This window comes from Cyanistes caeruleus, chromosome 1 (assembly GCF_971803275.1).
Source record: "Cyanistes caeruleus chromosome 1, bCyaCae1.hap1.1, whole genome shotgun sequence".
Lineage (NCBI taxonomy): Eukaryota > Metazoa > Chordata > Aves > Passeriformes > Paridae > Cyanistes > Cyanistes caeruleus.
The window spans coordinates 73,169,416-73,187,719 of record NC_141701.1 but is presented as its reverse complement, the minus strand read 5'-3'; the positions used below and the strand labels follow the sequence as shown (position 1 = coordinate 73,187,719).

The following is an 18,304-nucleotide window of genomic DNA, read 5'->3' as shown; positions in this document are numbered from 1 at the left end:
TTTTGAGGTATGAGGAAGAATATTTTCAATGTGGAAATTTAACATGGCATAATTTATGACTGCATTTCTTGACTTTGGTGTATATTCTGGTTTCAGAAAAGATTGTCAGCTTATATACAAAACAGAACTCATTTTGGAAGAGACTGTTTCAGATAAACACAGACATTTGTTCATCTCAATATTCTGCATCAAGATGTTGTCACATGAGGACACTGGTATTGGAATCTGAAGAAACATCTCTGTCATGGAAAGTTACATGCATATCCTCACAGAGATATCTTTTTTTTCATGTGCTTACTTGAACAAAAGTAAGCATATCTATGAAAAAACAGGATTGGCCCTTCTGAAATAATATCTATGGAGACAGCCAAATACATAAATCTTTTGGAAAGACTGGATAAATTAACATTTTCCACATTGCTGCCCAAGGTCTAACTTCTGCCCTGCACAGTGACACTGCATGTCCCCCTCCTGACTGGCTGCCAGTAATACACACTGCAAGCACAGTGCTGCTACCTGACAGCAATGGGGCAGCTTGTCAGCCCTGGATCTGCACCTACCTACCACCTTCTGCAGAGCTCAGCTGCTATGTGGGTCTGGAAGGGTTGCTGTTTTAGAAAAGTCATTGCTTCCTGAAGCCTTTTATCCCATCAATCATAACCATGGTAATTTCACAGTATCCTGAACATCCTGCAGACAGAAGGAACAACACATAAAAAGCATTGCCATTGGGTTTGGCTTTGCTTCTTCTCATTGCCACTCTAAGATTTATTTTTTTTTTTAAAGAATAGGCTTTTTGTAATTATACTTAATATAATATACTCAAATATTAAAGCTGCTCAGAAATATGAAATAATAAAACTGGGGAAACACTTTCCTCGTCAATTTTAGCTGGAGTTTTCCCTGAAGAAATAAAGTTTGAGACATGCCTTTGGAACTAGTGCAAACTCTTTATTTTCCATTAGGTATTAACTTTCACTGGAACCTCTTTTATTTTTCTTTGCCACTTAATTTGTGTTTAACCAAATTTGTGCAAAAATGTAGAATAAGAAAAGAGGAGGCTTTCTGACTCCCTCAGCTCTATTCTGAAGACAATTGCCTGCTTATTAAGAAATTTCTCCTACTATAACTCTTCAAACCAGAAGTCCTTTCTGCAACCTCATGTAATTTTTTTATTTTAATGCCTTCGAAAAATTTTAATGCCTTGAAAAAAATTACATGCTTTAAATTACAAGAGTGCTCCAGTAAAATTGATCTTTTTATATGTAGTCTGGCATTAGTACCTCTCCTCAGATGGTGAAAATAAAAGCGGCAAGTTCTTTTTTAGATTGCACCTTGGTCAATTGGCTATTAACACATTGAATTGCTGAGCCTGTAAGAAGTTATATGCAAAATGTGCTTAAGTTAACAATGTCAAGCATCCAATATGGTCACTTCTGATTAAAATTACCCTCTCAGGAAGAAAGGAAATATTAGGATATCTGCTTATTACTGTCTCTTTGTGTATGTATCTGACAGCTGAATTTAGGCTGATGTCAGTTTATCTGCCAGACATTACTGCAATATTGCAAGACCTGTTGCTCTGAATCATAGAATCATAGAATCAAAAAAGAGCTAACATTGGCAGGGACCTCAGGAGGTCATCTGGTCTAACCCTCTGCTTAAGCAAGGCCACTCCGAGGCATTTGCCTAGGTCTATGTCTGAAAGGTCTTCTGAATGTCTCCAAGGCTGGAGGAGACTCTACAGCCTCTCTGAGCAACCTGTGCCAATGCTCAGTCCCCCTCTCAAGTGAAAAAGCAATTCCTGTTGTTTTGTAAAAGTCCTGTGTTTCAGTTATTGTCCATTGTCTCTGGTCCTACATTATCTTTTCTATTACATGCAGTGGGTAACACAGTGTTGTCACTGCAAGTGGCATTTCCTTAGTTTGTCAAACCCTTAAAAATAATTTCTTCATTCATATGATCCTTTAAAAAAAAAAAAGTACTATCATGACTTACATGGGCAATACCTATCTTTAAAAAACAGGAAACAATATTTACTATATTTCTTCTGGCAACACAATGGCTTACATTGGAACAGATAGCACTCCTGCTTTGGGCCTTGGTTAGTCCCTTCTGTGCACTCAATCTTCTGTCTCAGTTACTTTACAGGCTTTATGAACTTCCTCATCTGCTTTCATGATAGGATGGCCAACTTCCTTTTCCACACTATTGCTGATACAGGCCAGGATGCTCTTGGCTTTCTTGGCCACCTGGGCACACACTGGATCATGTTCATCCACTGTCAACCAGCACCCCTGGATCCTTTTTTGCTGGGCCACTTTCCAGCCCCTCTGCCCCCAGCCTGTAGCGCTGCCTGAGGTTGTTGTGATGAAAGGGCATGAGGCATTAGGTACCTCAGTCTTTTCCTCATCTCCTGTCACTGTGTTTCCCCCTGCATCCAATAAAGGATTGAGATTTTCCTTAACCTTCTTTTTGTTGTATTTATAGAGACATTTCTGTTGTCTTTTACAGCTGTAGCCAGATTAAGTTCTAGCTGGACTTTGTCCCTTCTGATTTTCTCCCTCAAAACATCCATGTAGTCCTCCTAAGCTCTTTTTCAGCCAGGCTGCTACTCTTCCCCACCAGCTCATCTTTGAACATAGAGGGATGACTTGTTGCTATCAACAACAGGAAGAATGTCTAGCCTTCCTGGACTTCTTTGCCCTTCAGTACTGTCTCCCAAGGTACTCTGTGAACCATTTTCCTACACAGCCCAAAGTTTGTTCTCTGCAAGTCCAAGGTAGCAGTTCTTCTAACCCTCCTCCTTTCTTGTCCTTTGGCTGTAACATGAGGAGCAAGTGCTGCTCCGTTGAGGTCAGTATCAATCTTACGAAACCATAGCATTCCTTGCTGGTTCTTTCTAGCTCCTCTCCTTTCTGTTCCATGTTTGATCATACTCAGCAGGGAATGAAAAGGCTAATCTTTGGTTAGGCTACTGAATGTCCCTGCCTTTGATCCCCAGTATACAGGTACAATATCCATGTGAATGGGGTTTATGGGTCATTGGCCTGATCTCTTGAGATAGGCTAAATGCTATATTAGTCTTTGTTCCTTAGACAAGCAACTGCATTTATTTTGTTAATTCCATGCTCGGTAAATCTGACTCTCACAGGAGCGGAAGCTCCATTAAGTAAATTATTAGATAAAGAAACTGAATATATAAAAGGGATCAATTTAGGCACAATGTCAGTGCAGCTGTTTCAAAGAGTAGTATGAGAAAGAGTTTCAAGCTCCCTACCATCCAGACACTTGAAGATAATGAGTAATTATTTTCTAAAGCATCAGGCATCTAGGTAATCAATCTACTCTTATCAGGCAAGTACATATTGTGGGTTCCTTGCCAGACTTTTCTGATTACTTTAGTTATTTATGTATTAACCCTTTGAAGTTTCATCAGGCTGTTCCAGGAGAAAGTTTTTTTGGATTACAGTGAAAAGGTTTACTTTCATTTTCTCCAAAATAGTAGTATTATGAATCTGTATGTGATAGGATGCAGAAAACCACTTTTACTATGTAATCCACGAGGTCAGTTTTTTAAATAACCAATGCTTTATTCTGTCAGGAATTCCAATGGTTTATTCCATCAGGAATTCTTACCTGGTTAGAAACACCTTGTAAATGAGGCAGCATCAATTGTTAAAGTGAGATCTGTTGGCTCTAGAGGACAGAAGACAAAATTGAAGGGACAGGACAAAGCAACACCTGCTGCTGCAAACACTTCTATTACAGACATCATGAGGAAATCACCATGGACATCTGTATGTGGAATGGGAGAACAATAGTTCATAGTGGCTTCATGGTCAAAGTAATCCCTTAATATAAGCAGTTTTCTTTGCATGAGAAGTGTCGCTTTCGTCCCAAATCTTTAATATTTTAATTATATTATTTACAGTGTTTGGAAAACTGATTGTAAAATTTCTCAGATTATTTTGGAAACACAAAATAATCTGTACCTACTTGTACTGCAGAACCAAGAATGATGTACAAGAGTAATTCCTTATCAGTTTTACCTTCCTGTTTGTCTTGGTTTGAAAAGACAGGTGTCTGCTAAAGAAGGCTGTAAGCTCCCTTGAAATGGAAAAATGTAACCCTCCCCTAATTATTATAATTTTTGAAATCAAGGGGCTCTAAGGCAAAGAGATGGGAATAGGAATAACAGTTCTTAACTAGGAAAATTAAAATAAAAATGCAGTAGTACAAAAAAGAAAACAAAAAAAAAAAAAAACCCCACTGACAGACTCAGAATACAACCTGGCACCCTGTTGATCAGGGTGTTGGTAGCAGTCCGATTAAATGGTGGCTGCAGTCCTTCTGGAGTGACAGATGTGGTCCTGTTGAAGTAATGATCCCATAGAAGGGTGTTGTTTTCCTCTGAAGGTCCAGTGATATAGATGGATCTGGTCTCTTTTCTCTGGGAATTCAGTGGTGAAAAGTTGCTATGGTGTTCCGAGTCTCCAAGGATATACATGTATAGATGCTTGGCTCCTCTCCCTGAGTGGAGCATCTCACAATGGGATGATGTCATTTTATCAGTCATTCAGTGAGACTCAATGGCCCATTAACAGAAAATGTCCCTCTGGAGGGAGAATGGGTCCTGGAAGGAATAAAGAACACTGCCACATCTGGTTTTAACAGCTAGCCCATTAACAGAAGATATCCCCCAGTTATGAGGGATGGGTCATGAAAGAGATAACTGTCCCACCTGGTTTCAACATAGTAATAGAATACATACTTTTGGTTACATCTTGCATTGCAACCCAAAACACTGTTTAAGATCACTTCTTTTAACACTGTTTTATTTTTTTCTAGGTTATCTATTTAACTTTGTATCTTTGCCCACTGGATTTTTTCCTTTTGCTTTAGGATTGACTAAGGTTGTGGAGCAAGAGAAGACTAACCAGTTAATACTTTTCTCTTGTCCCAACACAAAGATATGAAATTGGTGGTACTATACCAAACAGGATCATTTCTGAGAACAGAACACTGCAGTGAGGGGTCAGAAAATCTTGGAAGGAAATCAAGGAAGTCTCTTGCAGCTCGATCCAGAAACTGCAGAAAGTTAACCAAGATTTCAGAGCTTTGTTCTCTGTAAGGTCATGTAACTTCTTAGAGATCCCTGTAGAGTTATTTGAGTAAAGTACATCTGTAATTTTCAAATATAGAAGAATTTTCTTTTTTTTTCCTGATAGGTATATTACATTGAATCTGATCAGACAGAGAGAAATATCTCTGCTCATTGATTTACTTGCACATTGCTCATTGATTATTCAACATGTCGTTCTTTTTCCATGGTCTGCTATTTTACTGCTGTTAGCATGTACTCTTTCTAAGCCTTTCCTAACAGACCTCAAGTCTCTCTAATCTTCCTGGTACTCTAGTTTGCTGAGTAACTTAGTTTGCTTTGTCATGCCTGCTGCCCTGATTTAACTTTCATGTTGTAGTTTACATCTCAGTAGTTCCCTTTAATATTCATTAACTCAGTAGTCTTTTGGTCACAGTGTTGAACTGTACCAATACCATCCAAATTCTAGTCAAAACTGAAGTATGTGATGAAATATTCTGCAGATACTTCAGGAACACTGATGTCAATGGCAGGAAAGTTAATCCATTGAAAATGTCAAGTGTATACAATTGTTGTTTTTTCTTGTATTTTGAGGGGGAAATTAATTTGCTAGTTTTTTTCTTTTTCATTTTATGATGGAAATTTCTTAATTGTTCAGTTTGGTCTCCTGTGTTGTTGCTTTATAGGGAAATAAAGAAAACCATATAAAACACCAAAAGTAGTTAAGTGAATAAATGCTTTTTAATTTTTCTGAAAAATATAAATGAGTTTTATCTAAAGTAATTACTTTTTTCTAGAGTTTCAGCCTAATATAATCTTAAAGCCTTAGAGGCATTCACTTCTGCAACAATAGCTGACAAACAAAAGAAATCATTTGCAGGTTTACCTATTTTCCTACCTAATTACTGTGATGAAAATAGAAAGGGAACTACTAATGAAAGTGGACATAGAACTCTACTATGTACCTTCAAAATGATGTGTGGTAGTCACACCCCCCAAATTCCATCATTGGTAAAGTGTGTTCATGCACAGACTGTGGTTTCTGTGCTTGTCTCTGATAATTTAGCCTCAATCTGATGCAACAACAATGATTTTATTTTATTTTCTAGTTGCTTGTACACACTAAAGTGTTTGCTGTTCCCATAAGAATGCTTTTGGCTTTACAAACTGAGCAGCTATTTGATCGTTGACACTGCCACTGATTAGTGCAGTAACAGGATGATTAGGCATATTAGCAGAGTGCCTCGTTTACTTACTGATAGGCGGCAAACCCTTTGTCTCTTTTCTTTTTTATGATTTTTCATCTCTTCTCTTTTATACTTCACTGAGCTCGTATTAGCAATTGACCCACAATATGGAAATGCAGGCACTCCAGAATGGCTTTAGGCAAACAGAAAGATCATCAGTATACATGAGACTGAATCAATTTCTTCACTCTCTACAAGAACGAAATAGCCTTTTGAGGCACCTCAATTTGAACTTTCCTGAAATTCACACAGCACACTGTAATTGCTTGCAGAGACTTGTCCTAATTGGCAGCTTAAGGAAAGAGAACCAGACAGTTTATACCACTTTCCACATGGAAAGTTCTTCAGAGACCATCAAAACAATTAAAAGCATTTCTCTCTTTCTGCCTAAGGTTCATGACTTGAAACAGCAGATGAAATTAAGGCAAATCACACATTGAGGAGTCCATGAACTTTTCCCAAAGTGGATGACATCCTCTGGAAAAAGTTTGGGAGGGAGAGGAGTACACAGGGGAGAGAAGACATTTTGTACATAATTTTTCTGTAGTACTCTTCCCATTGTTTTATAGGTTTATATGTTTTAGATGTACGTGTGACATGTGTATCTGTAAAACATTATATCTGGATCTTTCCCTCATGAAACTTTGGAGCTCCATTTTTTACTGTTGTAATCAAATTAATTGGTTCATTACAGATCCTGAAGGCTTGCATATCATTTATTTATTAAGGAGGTTTACATTTTCTCTTCTTCTTTTTTTTTTTTTATACTGAGTTATTTCAGTGTTTCTCCTACAATATCTCTTACTCTTCCTAGGCTTAAAAGCAAAACATTCCCTGATTCGTTCCTCTTAAACTTTTGGGTTGGAATGGATGATGAAAATACTAAATCCCAAGAAGTCTGTTGTAAACCTGGCTTTATGAAACAAGTACTTATGTTTTCTCTTGGTAGGTGATTAAAAAAGCTAAAGGAAAACTGTTTACTGAGGTTTTAGTATGGAGTTTTTTAAAATATAGTGAGTAATCCATGGTGAGTTTAGCACTGGCTAAAATCACCAGTGCACTTACTCATTTCTTGCTGTGAGATATGGATTAGGAGAAGGGCAAAACAATTTCAAAACTTAAAAGGTATAAAGAAACTTTATTAATAGAACTGCAAGAATAAGAAGCATCAGAATAAATCTTCCAAAATACCTTTCCTCTCCTTGTCTAACATTTTTCCTTCCCCAACTGACAGCATAGAGACGAAACTTGGGATGTTAGATCAGATACCAACTATACAATAGTCTTTCATCAGTTCTTGTAGGGAGAGGAGTTTTCTCTTGCCATGCCACGGAGACTTCTCCACAAGAAACAGTTTTCTTGTGGCTTTTCATTTCCATAAATAGCAGTCGCCTGTGCAAAAATTCTGCATCGTGACACTTCCTCCCATTCTCACAGCCCTACTACAGGTGTGTCCATGGGCCATGAACTCATGGAGTATTATTTTGAGTTGTTCAAAGGCAAAGGTTCTCTTCATCTGTCTCTGTAATCATCTCTGGGAATAGAGGTTTTCTTCTTTCCCTGGAGGCAAAGGGTCTTCATCACTCTCATGTCTCTCTCTGTTCAAGCGTCTCATGGGATCACAACAACTTCAGTATCTGCTTAGCTTTATCAATGGATGCCTTTGCTCACATCTACAATTTGAATACTTCATCCCCCCCCTATTCTTTCATGAATTAAAGGAGATATTTCAGTATATCGTTGTTCATCTTTATGGCCCTACCAAAAGAATATTTCAAGCCAATGCTAACCTCTTCATTCATCTTCTGTCTAGGGCTTGACTCTTTCTTTACTGACCTCAGTGTTTTCATGTTGTTTTCTATGTCTCTACTTTGTCTTTTTCTCTTGAGGAGAGAATAGTGGTCTGGAGGTCTCGTCTGAGCACTGAAAGGGTTGAATCTTGCCAGGCCTGCAGATAGTTGTAGGCAGTGGCTGCAGCAGTCATGGTGTTGGATTTCCGGCCACTCTGGGCCCCTCCGTCCGCCCAGCAGCCACTTGGAGGGGGGTGCTTGGCCTGGAGCTGTCAGTACAGGCCGGGGTAGGGGGGGCTTAGTGTGGGTGAGATGTCAGTAGCCGTGGCCTGGCCCAGGCTGGCCCCCATCCCCAGCCTCCATCCCCGGCTCGGGAGCTGCTGGGGTCCGACCGGGCCTCCCCCAGGCCGCAGGGGAGTGGGGCCAGCCCCCACCAGAGCCCCGTTACCTTTCGAGGCCGGAAGAGAAAAAAGAGAGTTCCCGGGTTTGTGGTTTTTAAACCGTGGATCTCACAGAGGCGGATCTAATTTCTAAATGGTCCAAAATATCCATTCTCAGAAACAGCCAAGTATTGGCCTGTCCCAGGCACCGAGGAAGCTCCCAGCAACTTCTCTCAAAGAAATCACTTCCAGGGGTGTTTTCTTATTTTTTCCCCAAATGTCAATCAATGCAAAACCACCACAAATCTAAGGATCATTTTTCATTTTCCTTGGTATTGAATAGACAAGCTTTTTTCTCTCAAAACAAACACCCCCACTGGTTCACCATGTAGCCCATTTTGGAGCTGCTTCATCAGTGACGTACTTCTGCAGTGACTGACAGCATCTTTCAGAATACTCACAGCTAGCTTGAACTCTCACCTCAACCAGACAGGCTCACTTCTTTCTCAAAATATTCTCACTGCTACTTTGAACTCTCATGCTGGTAGTCGCCTTGTAATCACAGCAGACACAACAGATATTTCCCCTGGGAGAGATATACAAAATACAGCATTTTTTAAATGCAAGGAGGCACTGCTCATTTCCCAGCTGCAGGTGAGAATGTGTCTAACTGGCAGATAAATACATATTTATTAAAAGCGGAAAGTTAGAAATATCCGTTTGTTGTTTTCATAGAATCCTTTATATTGAATTAAAATCAAGGTGTAGGAAAGAAATATTCAGAAAATATTTCCTGTTAAACCCATTGATCCTTAAGATGTGTTTTACTTTTTTATCTGATGGTCATCCTATACACTGGCTCTAGGGAAGAGACTGGAGGAGAGAGCACAGAATAAGATCAACCAAGAATCCTGTGATCACTTATCTCCCCTAAGCTGTTTCCTTTGCTGCACAAAATGACAGCACATTTATGTTTTAGACATATTATTGTGCTCAGGGATGCTGAGAACGCCTTGTCTAACTTAACTGACTAGAAAGCTTATCATAACCATTATCACTTTCATCTACAGCAAAGTCCAGCCAATTGGCTTTTGTTATGCATAGTTACTACAGAGGAGAATTAATAAAAAAGTTGTCTTTAAATGCTGGTTTCTCTTTTTCCTTTTTCCCAATTTCCGCTGAATTGTATCACCTGGAATGACATTACAGCACTGTAGTTCTTGTCTATCTCCATATCTACTGTTTAGATCATAAATATATATTCTGGTTTTTGCTATTCAGGGCATGAATCTTATATAAGTAGATGCTTTTAAAGTTAGTTCTTCAGCTGTGGCAAGTAGAGGCCATATGCAGAGGTTAAGGATGGTCTGCTGACAGTGAATGTGCTAACCTTTTTTTGTTTTTACTCTGCCTAGCTGTGGAGTAATGCTATTGCAATGTAATTATTCTTTACAGTGGGATGTCTTTGTCAAAAGAAAAGGGCCATCTAGATCAGAAAATCCTGTGATTTATCATCCTAGTTTCTGAAATATTTGAAATATTTCAAAAGCAAAGGCCTTCCAGAACTTGTCTTCACCTTCCAGGTACAATGGCAAGATGAATGTCCATGCCATAGCAGTGAAAGGAAGGAAACATTCTGCTTCAATAATTTTCTTTCTACTATCAGTACAAGAGGCATGAATGTGAACTTTATGAAAATTTCAGTGAAGAGATCATGAAGTGAAAAAAACATGTGCCTGTGGATGGCTTGGTTTGAAGTGGGCTATGCTGAGGTGATCTGTACATCCACAGATGTCCAAACATCTTAACTTTGGCAGTACCCATATGCTTTAAACCCACAAGGTCACAGCTGCTGTCTTGTTTACATGTTTTGCAACTGCTGGAGATAACAGAGGAATGGAAAACAGGGTGGTATAGCTGATCTTTCACCCAGTCATGTTCTGGGAACCCGAAGATGTATAGCTCTGGATAGACCTCCTACTCCCTGCACATTCCACAGATCCCTTGTTCTCTGGCATGATAATTTTTAGAGCTCCTAAAGGGTTTCTTAGAAGTAAACCGCTCTATTCATCATTTCTACTGTCAAATAAAAAGGATGCTTACATGAGAACATATTGCTCTCTTTAATACAAAGACAAGGCCATTCCAGTGGTGTCATGACCAGCTGTCAGGTGGGAGATGTCTACAGGCTTCTCTGATAGAATCAGCCACCGGGTTTATCCTGCAGTCAGGCACAGCACAGGCGCCCATCAGGTCAGCTCTTGAGGGAATTGCTAACACTTCAATGTTCAACGGTATTCCAGCTAGGATCACTACAGCTGCCAAAACCAGGCATGTAGTTATCCTCAGTTTTCCTTCTGAACAAGTTAATAATCACAAGAGAAATGATAATAGTGTTTTCATGTTTGTAGACTGAATAATTCTTACGTTAACAACAAAGAATACTCAGACCTCTTGAACTTACTTTTTAATACATATTTTGTAAAACAAATGTTGTTTGTTTAGCAGTAAACAAGCATCATTAAATGTTGCATACAAAACCCTGGTGAGCATTTTGTAAGTCATCTGCAGACTTCGGCTGTGAAAATGTAACCAGGTGTGCTGGCGGTGAAGTCAATTCATCATTTAATTTCTCTGTCACCATAAAACAAAAGAGTGCTGATTGCCAAATCAAGTGGTTGCCTAGCACCATCAATGCAATTATTTCTACTCTTTTGAATTTTGCATCCAAATGCTTCTGTTAGCCCTTACTCTGTTGTAAGCTCAGATGCCTCACTGTCTGTGGTGGATACCTGACTTTGTTCCCACTCTCTCTCCCCTGTGTCTTTACAGTGGTCAGTGTACATCCGCGCTGCTGTCCGCAAAGAGAAAGGATTGCCGATATTGGTGGAACTGCTCCGGATAGACAATGACCGGGTGGTATGTGCAGTTGCTACAGCTTTACGAAACATGGCCTTAGATGTCAGAAATAAAGAGTTAATAGGTATGTTCTTTCCAAACAACCTATATATACTGTGGGTTTGGGGATTTTTTGTTTTTTCCAGTTCACAGCAGAATGAGCACAGTGAAAATTATCCTCACGTTTCTAGAACAATTTTTTTAATTCTTTCTCTAGTGTGTCATATTCAGATTTTATATGACAACTTGCTAGTATATATTAAGGAATTGTTAAATTAATTAAACATCATGAAATGTTTCTTGATATCTCATGCTGTAATCTCTGTAAGAAAAGCAGTGGCTTTGTTCTGCTTTAGCATTTCATTCTTAGGCTGGCAGTAGCACTTGCATCTTTCAGGTCAAGGATCTAAGCAGAGCACCCCCTCCTGATCCTCAGATGACCTATTGCAAGTAACTTTGGAATCGTGAAATAACAAGGTGTAAAGATTTTAAAAAGGTTACAGGAATTTACTGGGCAGATTAGTAGCTCCAGCAAGAGAACTGGGAGACTCTTGCTTCACACAAACAAATATGTTTTTAAGGAAAAGGACAATAATTTATGTAAGTCATTATTGCCCCTGAATTCTGATCGTATGGTAAGCACACATCAGGGGTTTGGACATGTTTTATTTTGTTCAGGCATTTGTTGGGTTTTTTTAGCTGAAATTCATCTAAATACTGTGGGTCATTGAGCTTTTATTTTCATGTTCTGTCTTTGAAAAATAATCACTCCCTTGATTTTTAATTATTTCAACAATCTTAACCAAATTATTTCTACTTCTGTACATTAAGAGCATATTTTCTGTTAATTTTTCCTTACTTGTTGATTTGTTATCATTACAGCATATTTCTTCCCTGCTTTTAATTACAGAATTTTATAAATAGATACTATGATCATAATGTTTGTTATTTGCATCCGGTGCTGTCTCAGGGTTAATGCTTCATTAAAGCTGTGGTCTGTAAGTTGTTAAAATAAGGCAATCACTCCTCTCATATTGGGAGGAGTGTCTCATTGTACTAATGTTCCCAGATCTGAAAATATCATTTAGGAATGTAACACTATACATTTAAAATTGAGCTGTCTTAATCTGATGTGCCATTCAAAATACTAGTCAAATTATGGATTGTAAATTTGCACAACCTCAACATTTTAATATTTTTTAAAGTTCTTAAAGAATACTTCAGAATAGCTAAGATAAATTTTAGTAATTTAATAATAGCTGTAGAGTGCTGCTATGATTTATGTTATTTGTAGGGTGATTATGAGAAATTGTACTTCATAATTGCAATAGTAATTTGCTGCAGCTTAAAAACAGTCCAAACATGCCAATATGCAAGGGAGTTATAAGACTTGAACCATTTCAACTGGGATCTCTGTATGTTCATTTCTCTGTCTTTCATCATTGAACTTCAAAGAAACAGTAACAGCAGTCATTATTCCTTTTGCTGTCTAGTATTTTTTAGCAAGTAGGGTCTATCATAGAGCTGATTTTTAGAAATGCTAAACATCAGCAGTGGTCAAGGACTTCAACTCATGTTGTAGTCCATCCGTTTTGTTGATATTGTACTTCTGTGTATTGTATATGTATTGCAGGATGCCTTAGCTGTTGTTATGCAAAGGTAGCCTCAAAAGGAGCTTGTGCTTTATGAGTGTTCAAACATCCTTCTGCCTAGGCAAAATCGACATGCTGTTTATCTTTCATCTTTCTGATTTTTATTAATGCATCAGGTTCTTGTGGTGACACACTCGGCCTTACAAGCTGGAATTTTCCCCATAAGACAACCTTTTTTAAAGGAGAGTTTTCCAATTGTATATGTAGTAAAGTTACGTAACTGGAATTGAGTTGATTGGGGGGTTTTAATGCCTTTATAAAGCTTTCATTTCAGTGGTCCTGTAATTCCTTCCCCAGCTGACAATTTTTTTACTGAAATGTGCCAGAGAATGATATATCTAATTCTGCTGCTGCCAAGCAGCCCCTACATTAGTATTAAGGCATCTGGAAAATATATTAGAAAGCTTGTTAAAATCCAGACTCACATGTACTGAGCTACAAAACAAACAAAAAAAACCTCTTCTCAATGGCCAGAAGTTTCATAGTAGACTTCACTGAATTGACCAATCTGTTTTGTTTTTCACACAGATCTATCAACAGTGTTGTTACATTGCTAAAGGTTGGTGTGAGGCTTCTCTCATAATTTATCTGATCCATCCCCATAGCAACATTATTTATAGTGAGGTCTTCTTCCTGGGTTTCATTTCAGGCATGCTCCGTGTCTTTAAAAGGACCTTCTTTTTTTCTTCTGTGTTGCTTTTGCAATGTGCCATGTGTCCCTTGGCAGAGACAACAGTCATATTCATTTTTCTCCTTCAAAAATTAAATTGCATTCAAAAACATTGTAAATCTGGCCTACTAGATAATGCAACACCCAGTTTTCTCTCCTTAAACACACTGCCCAGATGCATTTCTGGTCACATGTTAGATCACAGTCATTTTCACTTGACTTCCAGGACCCTTGTCTGCATAAAATAGTACACAGTCTTTTTTGCTTCCCAAGAGTGCACCCAAGGGAAAGGCTTCTCAGCCTTTTCTTTCTTCCAGCTGAGGGAAAGATCTACTACTGATACTTCCTGTTTCGTTCTCCTTGGTTTCAGTGATTTAGGCTGCACAGCACCCCTGTGTCCCTCTAGTACCATAACATTTTTCCACTTCTGTTCATGTGCTCAGCATTTTTGAAGGTTTCTTTTCTTTCCTTGAAGCAGGTTCTGTCTAAACTTCCCCATGGGTCCATTAGCTTTGCCCCCTAGCCCCAGTAGATGCCACTGAGTTGACAAAAATCACTCTTTTTTTGCTTTTGATGGTTACTTTAGAAGAAAATAACTTCTATTGCACAGGTCCTCTAAAAGCTGTGTTGATGACCTCTATGCAGTTATGTCATCCCCATGTTCTTTCTTTCTCTCAGAAGGAAAAGGTGAGGAAGGGAAAGTAGAATAAATAAACCTTTCTGTATTCCTCAGGGCTAGACTGATGCCTTAGTTTGAGAATATGACATTATTCTCTTTCTGCTGGGAATGCAGTTTTTAACTTGAGGATAACCTGAAGACCTCATGCTTTTGGCCAGTCAGGCCAGTGCCTCACGCCAAAGCTATCACACTATCTTCCCTACAGTGAGTGTACTTACAGACTTCCATTTTCTAAAGCTACATTTTTTTGGAATGGTATCAGAAATTGCTAACCTTATATAATTTCTTCTCTTTAACTAGAGGAAACTTGGATTAGCCGGATGGGGCAGAAAAGCTTGAAAGTAAACCCATCTCCTGTAAATAGCATCTTTGCAGGATGAATTGTTTCCTTGTTTTCCTGCCCCAGAAACCTTCAGTGGATTTCTGGTTCAAGTACCTTCCACACAGTCCTCTGGACTTTCAGAGAACTTTCTGTTCTGTTCTAGAGAACCTGAGTCTGCACGGTAGACTTCTATTCCCACAAGCTCTCCCAGCTAGCACTGGTGTAGCAGCCTCCCTTCTTGCTTATTCCCTCTACCCACTCTATATGTGAGAAGGCTTTCCAAATCAGGATTTCCCATTCAATCCTGGGAAACAAGCCAGCTTCATCGTTCTTTTATCTGAAAGACAGACAGCATTTTCTTCTTTGCTGCTATCCACGACGTCTTTAACAAAAGAGATTATGCATTGTACAGTTAATTGAAAATGATAGTACTTACTATTATACTAAACAAGCAGGTACAGACTATCCCTGTCTGAAATTTTTAAAGTATGACTGTCCCCAGAATTTGCATTTTCCTTGTTCTTGTGTATGCACAGCATATACCTTTTATTTTAAATGGCAGTTACTGTGGCATTTTAAAGTGCAATAAGGTGGTCTTTCAAACAAGTTAACCTGATTTTTCAAGCTGCCCCAGATAAGAAATTTGTCATTATTCATGTACTGCACAATATGTACAATATAGGATTTGTCCTCTTGAAGGAAAATTTGGAATTTGTATTAGTACTGTTCAGTGGTAAGTCCACAGGATACGGGCTTTGGAGAGAAAGTAGAGCTGGAGGTAAAACATATAAAACTTCAGTGCACAGTTTTGTGCTTCAAGCCTTTCTGTCACTTTCATTTTATCCAGTGGTTTCTAATGCCATTCTGGGTCATTGTTGATTAAGAGGGATGTCGTACTAGAAATTGAACAGCACCATTATTTCTCTTGGCCTCTTGGTCTGCATTTTTGCAGTTAAATGATTTTTTTTTTCCTTTTTTTAGAGACTGGTAGTATTTTAATCAGTCACCCTTGGACAAAAGGGGGACAGTTCCACCTAAAGGTTTTTGTTGACTTGTATTGTGTAGAAAACAAGTTCTTGCATACATATGCCCTTAAAATGTTTAGAGAATCCAGGCGTCTGTTCAGGTCTGTAGGTTCTATGGAGTTTGATGGCATAAGTTGAAGTGTTGTAATAATGAAAACATTCTTGTTGTGGCTATTACAGTAAAAGGTAAGTAAAGTCAGTGGTACGATCTCTTCTGCCTTCACAAGGTTTGGAAACAGGGCCTGTAGCAGGAGAAATTTTTAAATAATTGTTCCTGAGTTGGGGGCTGTGTGTCAATACTGAATTATCCTCTTCACTGTTTGTGTGTTGGTAATGCAGTTATACATACAAAATTCAACAGTAGTACATCAATTAAATTATTACTTAATGGGTGCTGGAAACTGCTTACTCTTGCTAGATGTCTAAAAGTTCATTATCTGAGATATGATACCTGTAACAGAGGCCCTTATAGGTGACTGAGAGACTCAGAGAAAGTGACTTAATTTGTGTAAAATGTGATAAAATGGAAATTAACCTGTATTACCATAACATCATTGTTTAGTTATAAAAAACATCTAAAAAGTGTGTAATTGTCTTGTGATCTCATAGCATTGTGAGCCTGTTTGGGTGCTTGGTGTTTGTTTCAAAGTTTTGTTGCTAAACTTCAGAAAGCTTGACAGAATGATGTATCAGGAGTTCACAACTCTAATGAGATTTGCAGAATAATTCCTGTTGGAAGGAACCACACAAGGTCACCTTGCCCATCTTTGCACTCAAAGATCAAGTATGTTATTTTAAAGTTTGACAACAATGTTAGGAGAGATTGCTTTTCAGCTGTGAGGCTGAAATTGCATTAGAATCAAGTATTCACATTCTCAGAGCAGAGCATGGCTCTTCTGGTGTATAAACACCTACGTGGGGTCGTCCTATCTTAGAACATGGTTACATTTATTTTCAGGATTAGTAATAAATCCAAGTGAAAAGAGTTCCTAGTCTTGTAGTTACAAGAACAGTAGCTAAAGTCCCTAATGTACATTGGTAGGGAATATGGAAATGTGTTGGAAGATGATTAAATCAAGTATCACAGAATCACTGCGTTGGATGAGACCTCCAATCATCAAGATCCAAGATCATCAAGTCCAACCCAGCCCTAACACTAAAAACTAGACCATGGCTCCAAGTACCACATCCAGTCTTCTTTTAAACACATCCAGGGATGGTGACTCCACCACTTCCCTGAGCAGACCATTCCAATACTTTATCACCCTTTCCATAAAAAACTTTTTCCCTAATATCTAACCTGTATTTCCCTTGGCGCAGCTTGGGACTGTGTCCTCTCATTCTGTCAGTTGCTATCTGGTGAGAGAGACCAAACCCCACATTCCACCTTTCAGGAAGTTGTAGAGAGTGATAAGGTCACCTCTGAGTCTCCTTTTCTCCAGGCTAAACAACCCCAGCTCCCTCAGCTGTTCCTCATAGGACTTGTGTTCCAAGCCCTTCACCAGCCTTGTTGCCTCCTCTGGACACGCTCAAGAGTCTCAACATCCTTCCTAAACTGAGGGCCCAGAACTGGACACAGCACTCCATGTGTGGCCTCACCAGTGCCCAGTACCAAGGGGAAGAATGACCTCCCTGCTTCTGCTGGCCACACTATTCCTGATCCAGGCCAGGATGCCAGTGGCCTTCTGGAGCTCCAGGGCACACTGCTGGCTCATGTTCAGCCGGCTGCCACCAGTACCCCCAGGTCCCTTTCTGCCTGGGCACTGTCCAGCCACACCATCCCAGCCTATAACATTGCAGGGAGTTATTGTGGTCAAAATGCAGGACCTGGCACTTGGACTTATTAAACTTCATCTTACTGGATTCTGCCCATCCATCTTGCAAATGGATGCAGCTTTCATCCCACTTAAGAGTACCTACATGCAGCTTTCTCTTATTTTTAGGTGTGAATGTTTCTGAATTTCTCACACATGCAACTGCTGACAGTGAGAGACAATAATTTTTTTTATTGAATTTTTAATTGATGTATAAAGTATCTTCATCACTGGAATGATAAATTGGCATAAATTTGCAATGCAGAAGATGTCAGAAAGCACTAATCAGACATTTGTTCTCAAGATGAAGACATAATATATCCTGCAATTTGTTTAATTTGTGTCAGTTTTTATTGCACTTCATTTTTTGTGTTTGGTAGTTGAGCTGTGCAAAACAATAAACAGATACCTGAATAAGAATAGGCTGTCATCAAGAGATTGAGGAAGTTGATTTATAAAATTCAATGCATTGTCATGAATTAATAACTGGTGCTCCTTACTCTGTATCAATGAAGAGAAAGACGCTAAGTTAAGTTAGTAAAGGAGTAATTAAACTATGATGTTTTATACCACCCATAAGGCAACATCTGGAATCCTTGGTTTCTAGTGTTATATAAATAAGTTAGCTGAGAATTTAACCTGATAAATATTTAAATGTTAAGTACTTTTTCCATTGAGGTGTAAAAGCCTTTTATCAAGGAGGTGTTGACTTTTCACGTGCTT

General features: G+C 38.8%; 1 protein-coding gene across 21 annotated transcripts in view; it reads left to right on the top strand.

Annotated features, from left to right (window-relative positions):
- The window catches only part of CTNND2 (catenin delta 2), a 693,808-nt gene that overhangs the window by 612,952 nt on the left and 62,552 nt on the right, over positions 1 to 18,304 (top strand). For all 21 annotated transcript variants that reach the window (XR_015289263.1, XM_086897815.1, XM_086897796.1 and 18 more), the window contains one exon: positions 11,354 to 11,504. Coding sequence is in view for 20 of the 21 variants with exons in the window: in XM_086897815.1 (XP_086753941.1) it covers positions 11,354 to 11,504 (151 nt within the window). In the remaining variant the exon portion in view is untranslated. The remainder of the gene's footprint in view (positions 1 to 11,353; positions 11,505 to 18,304) is intronic.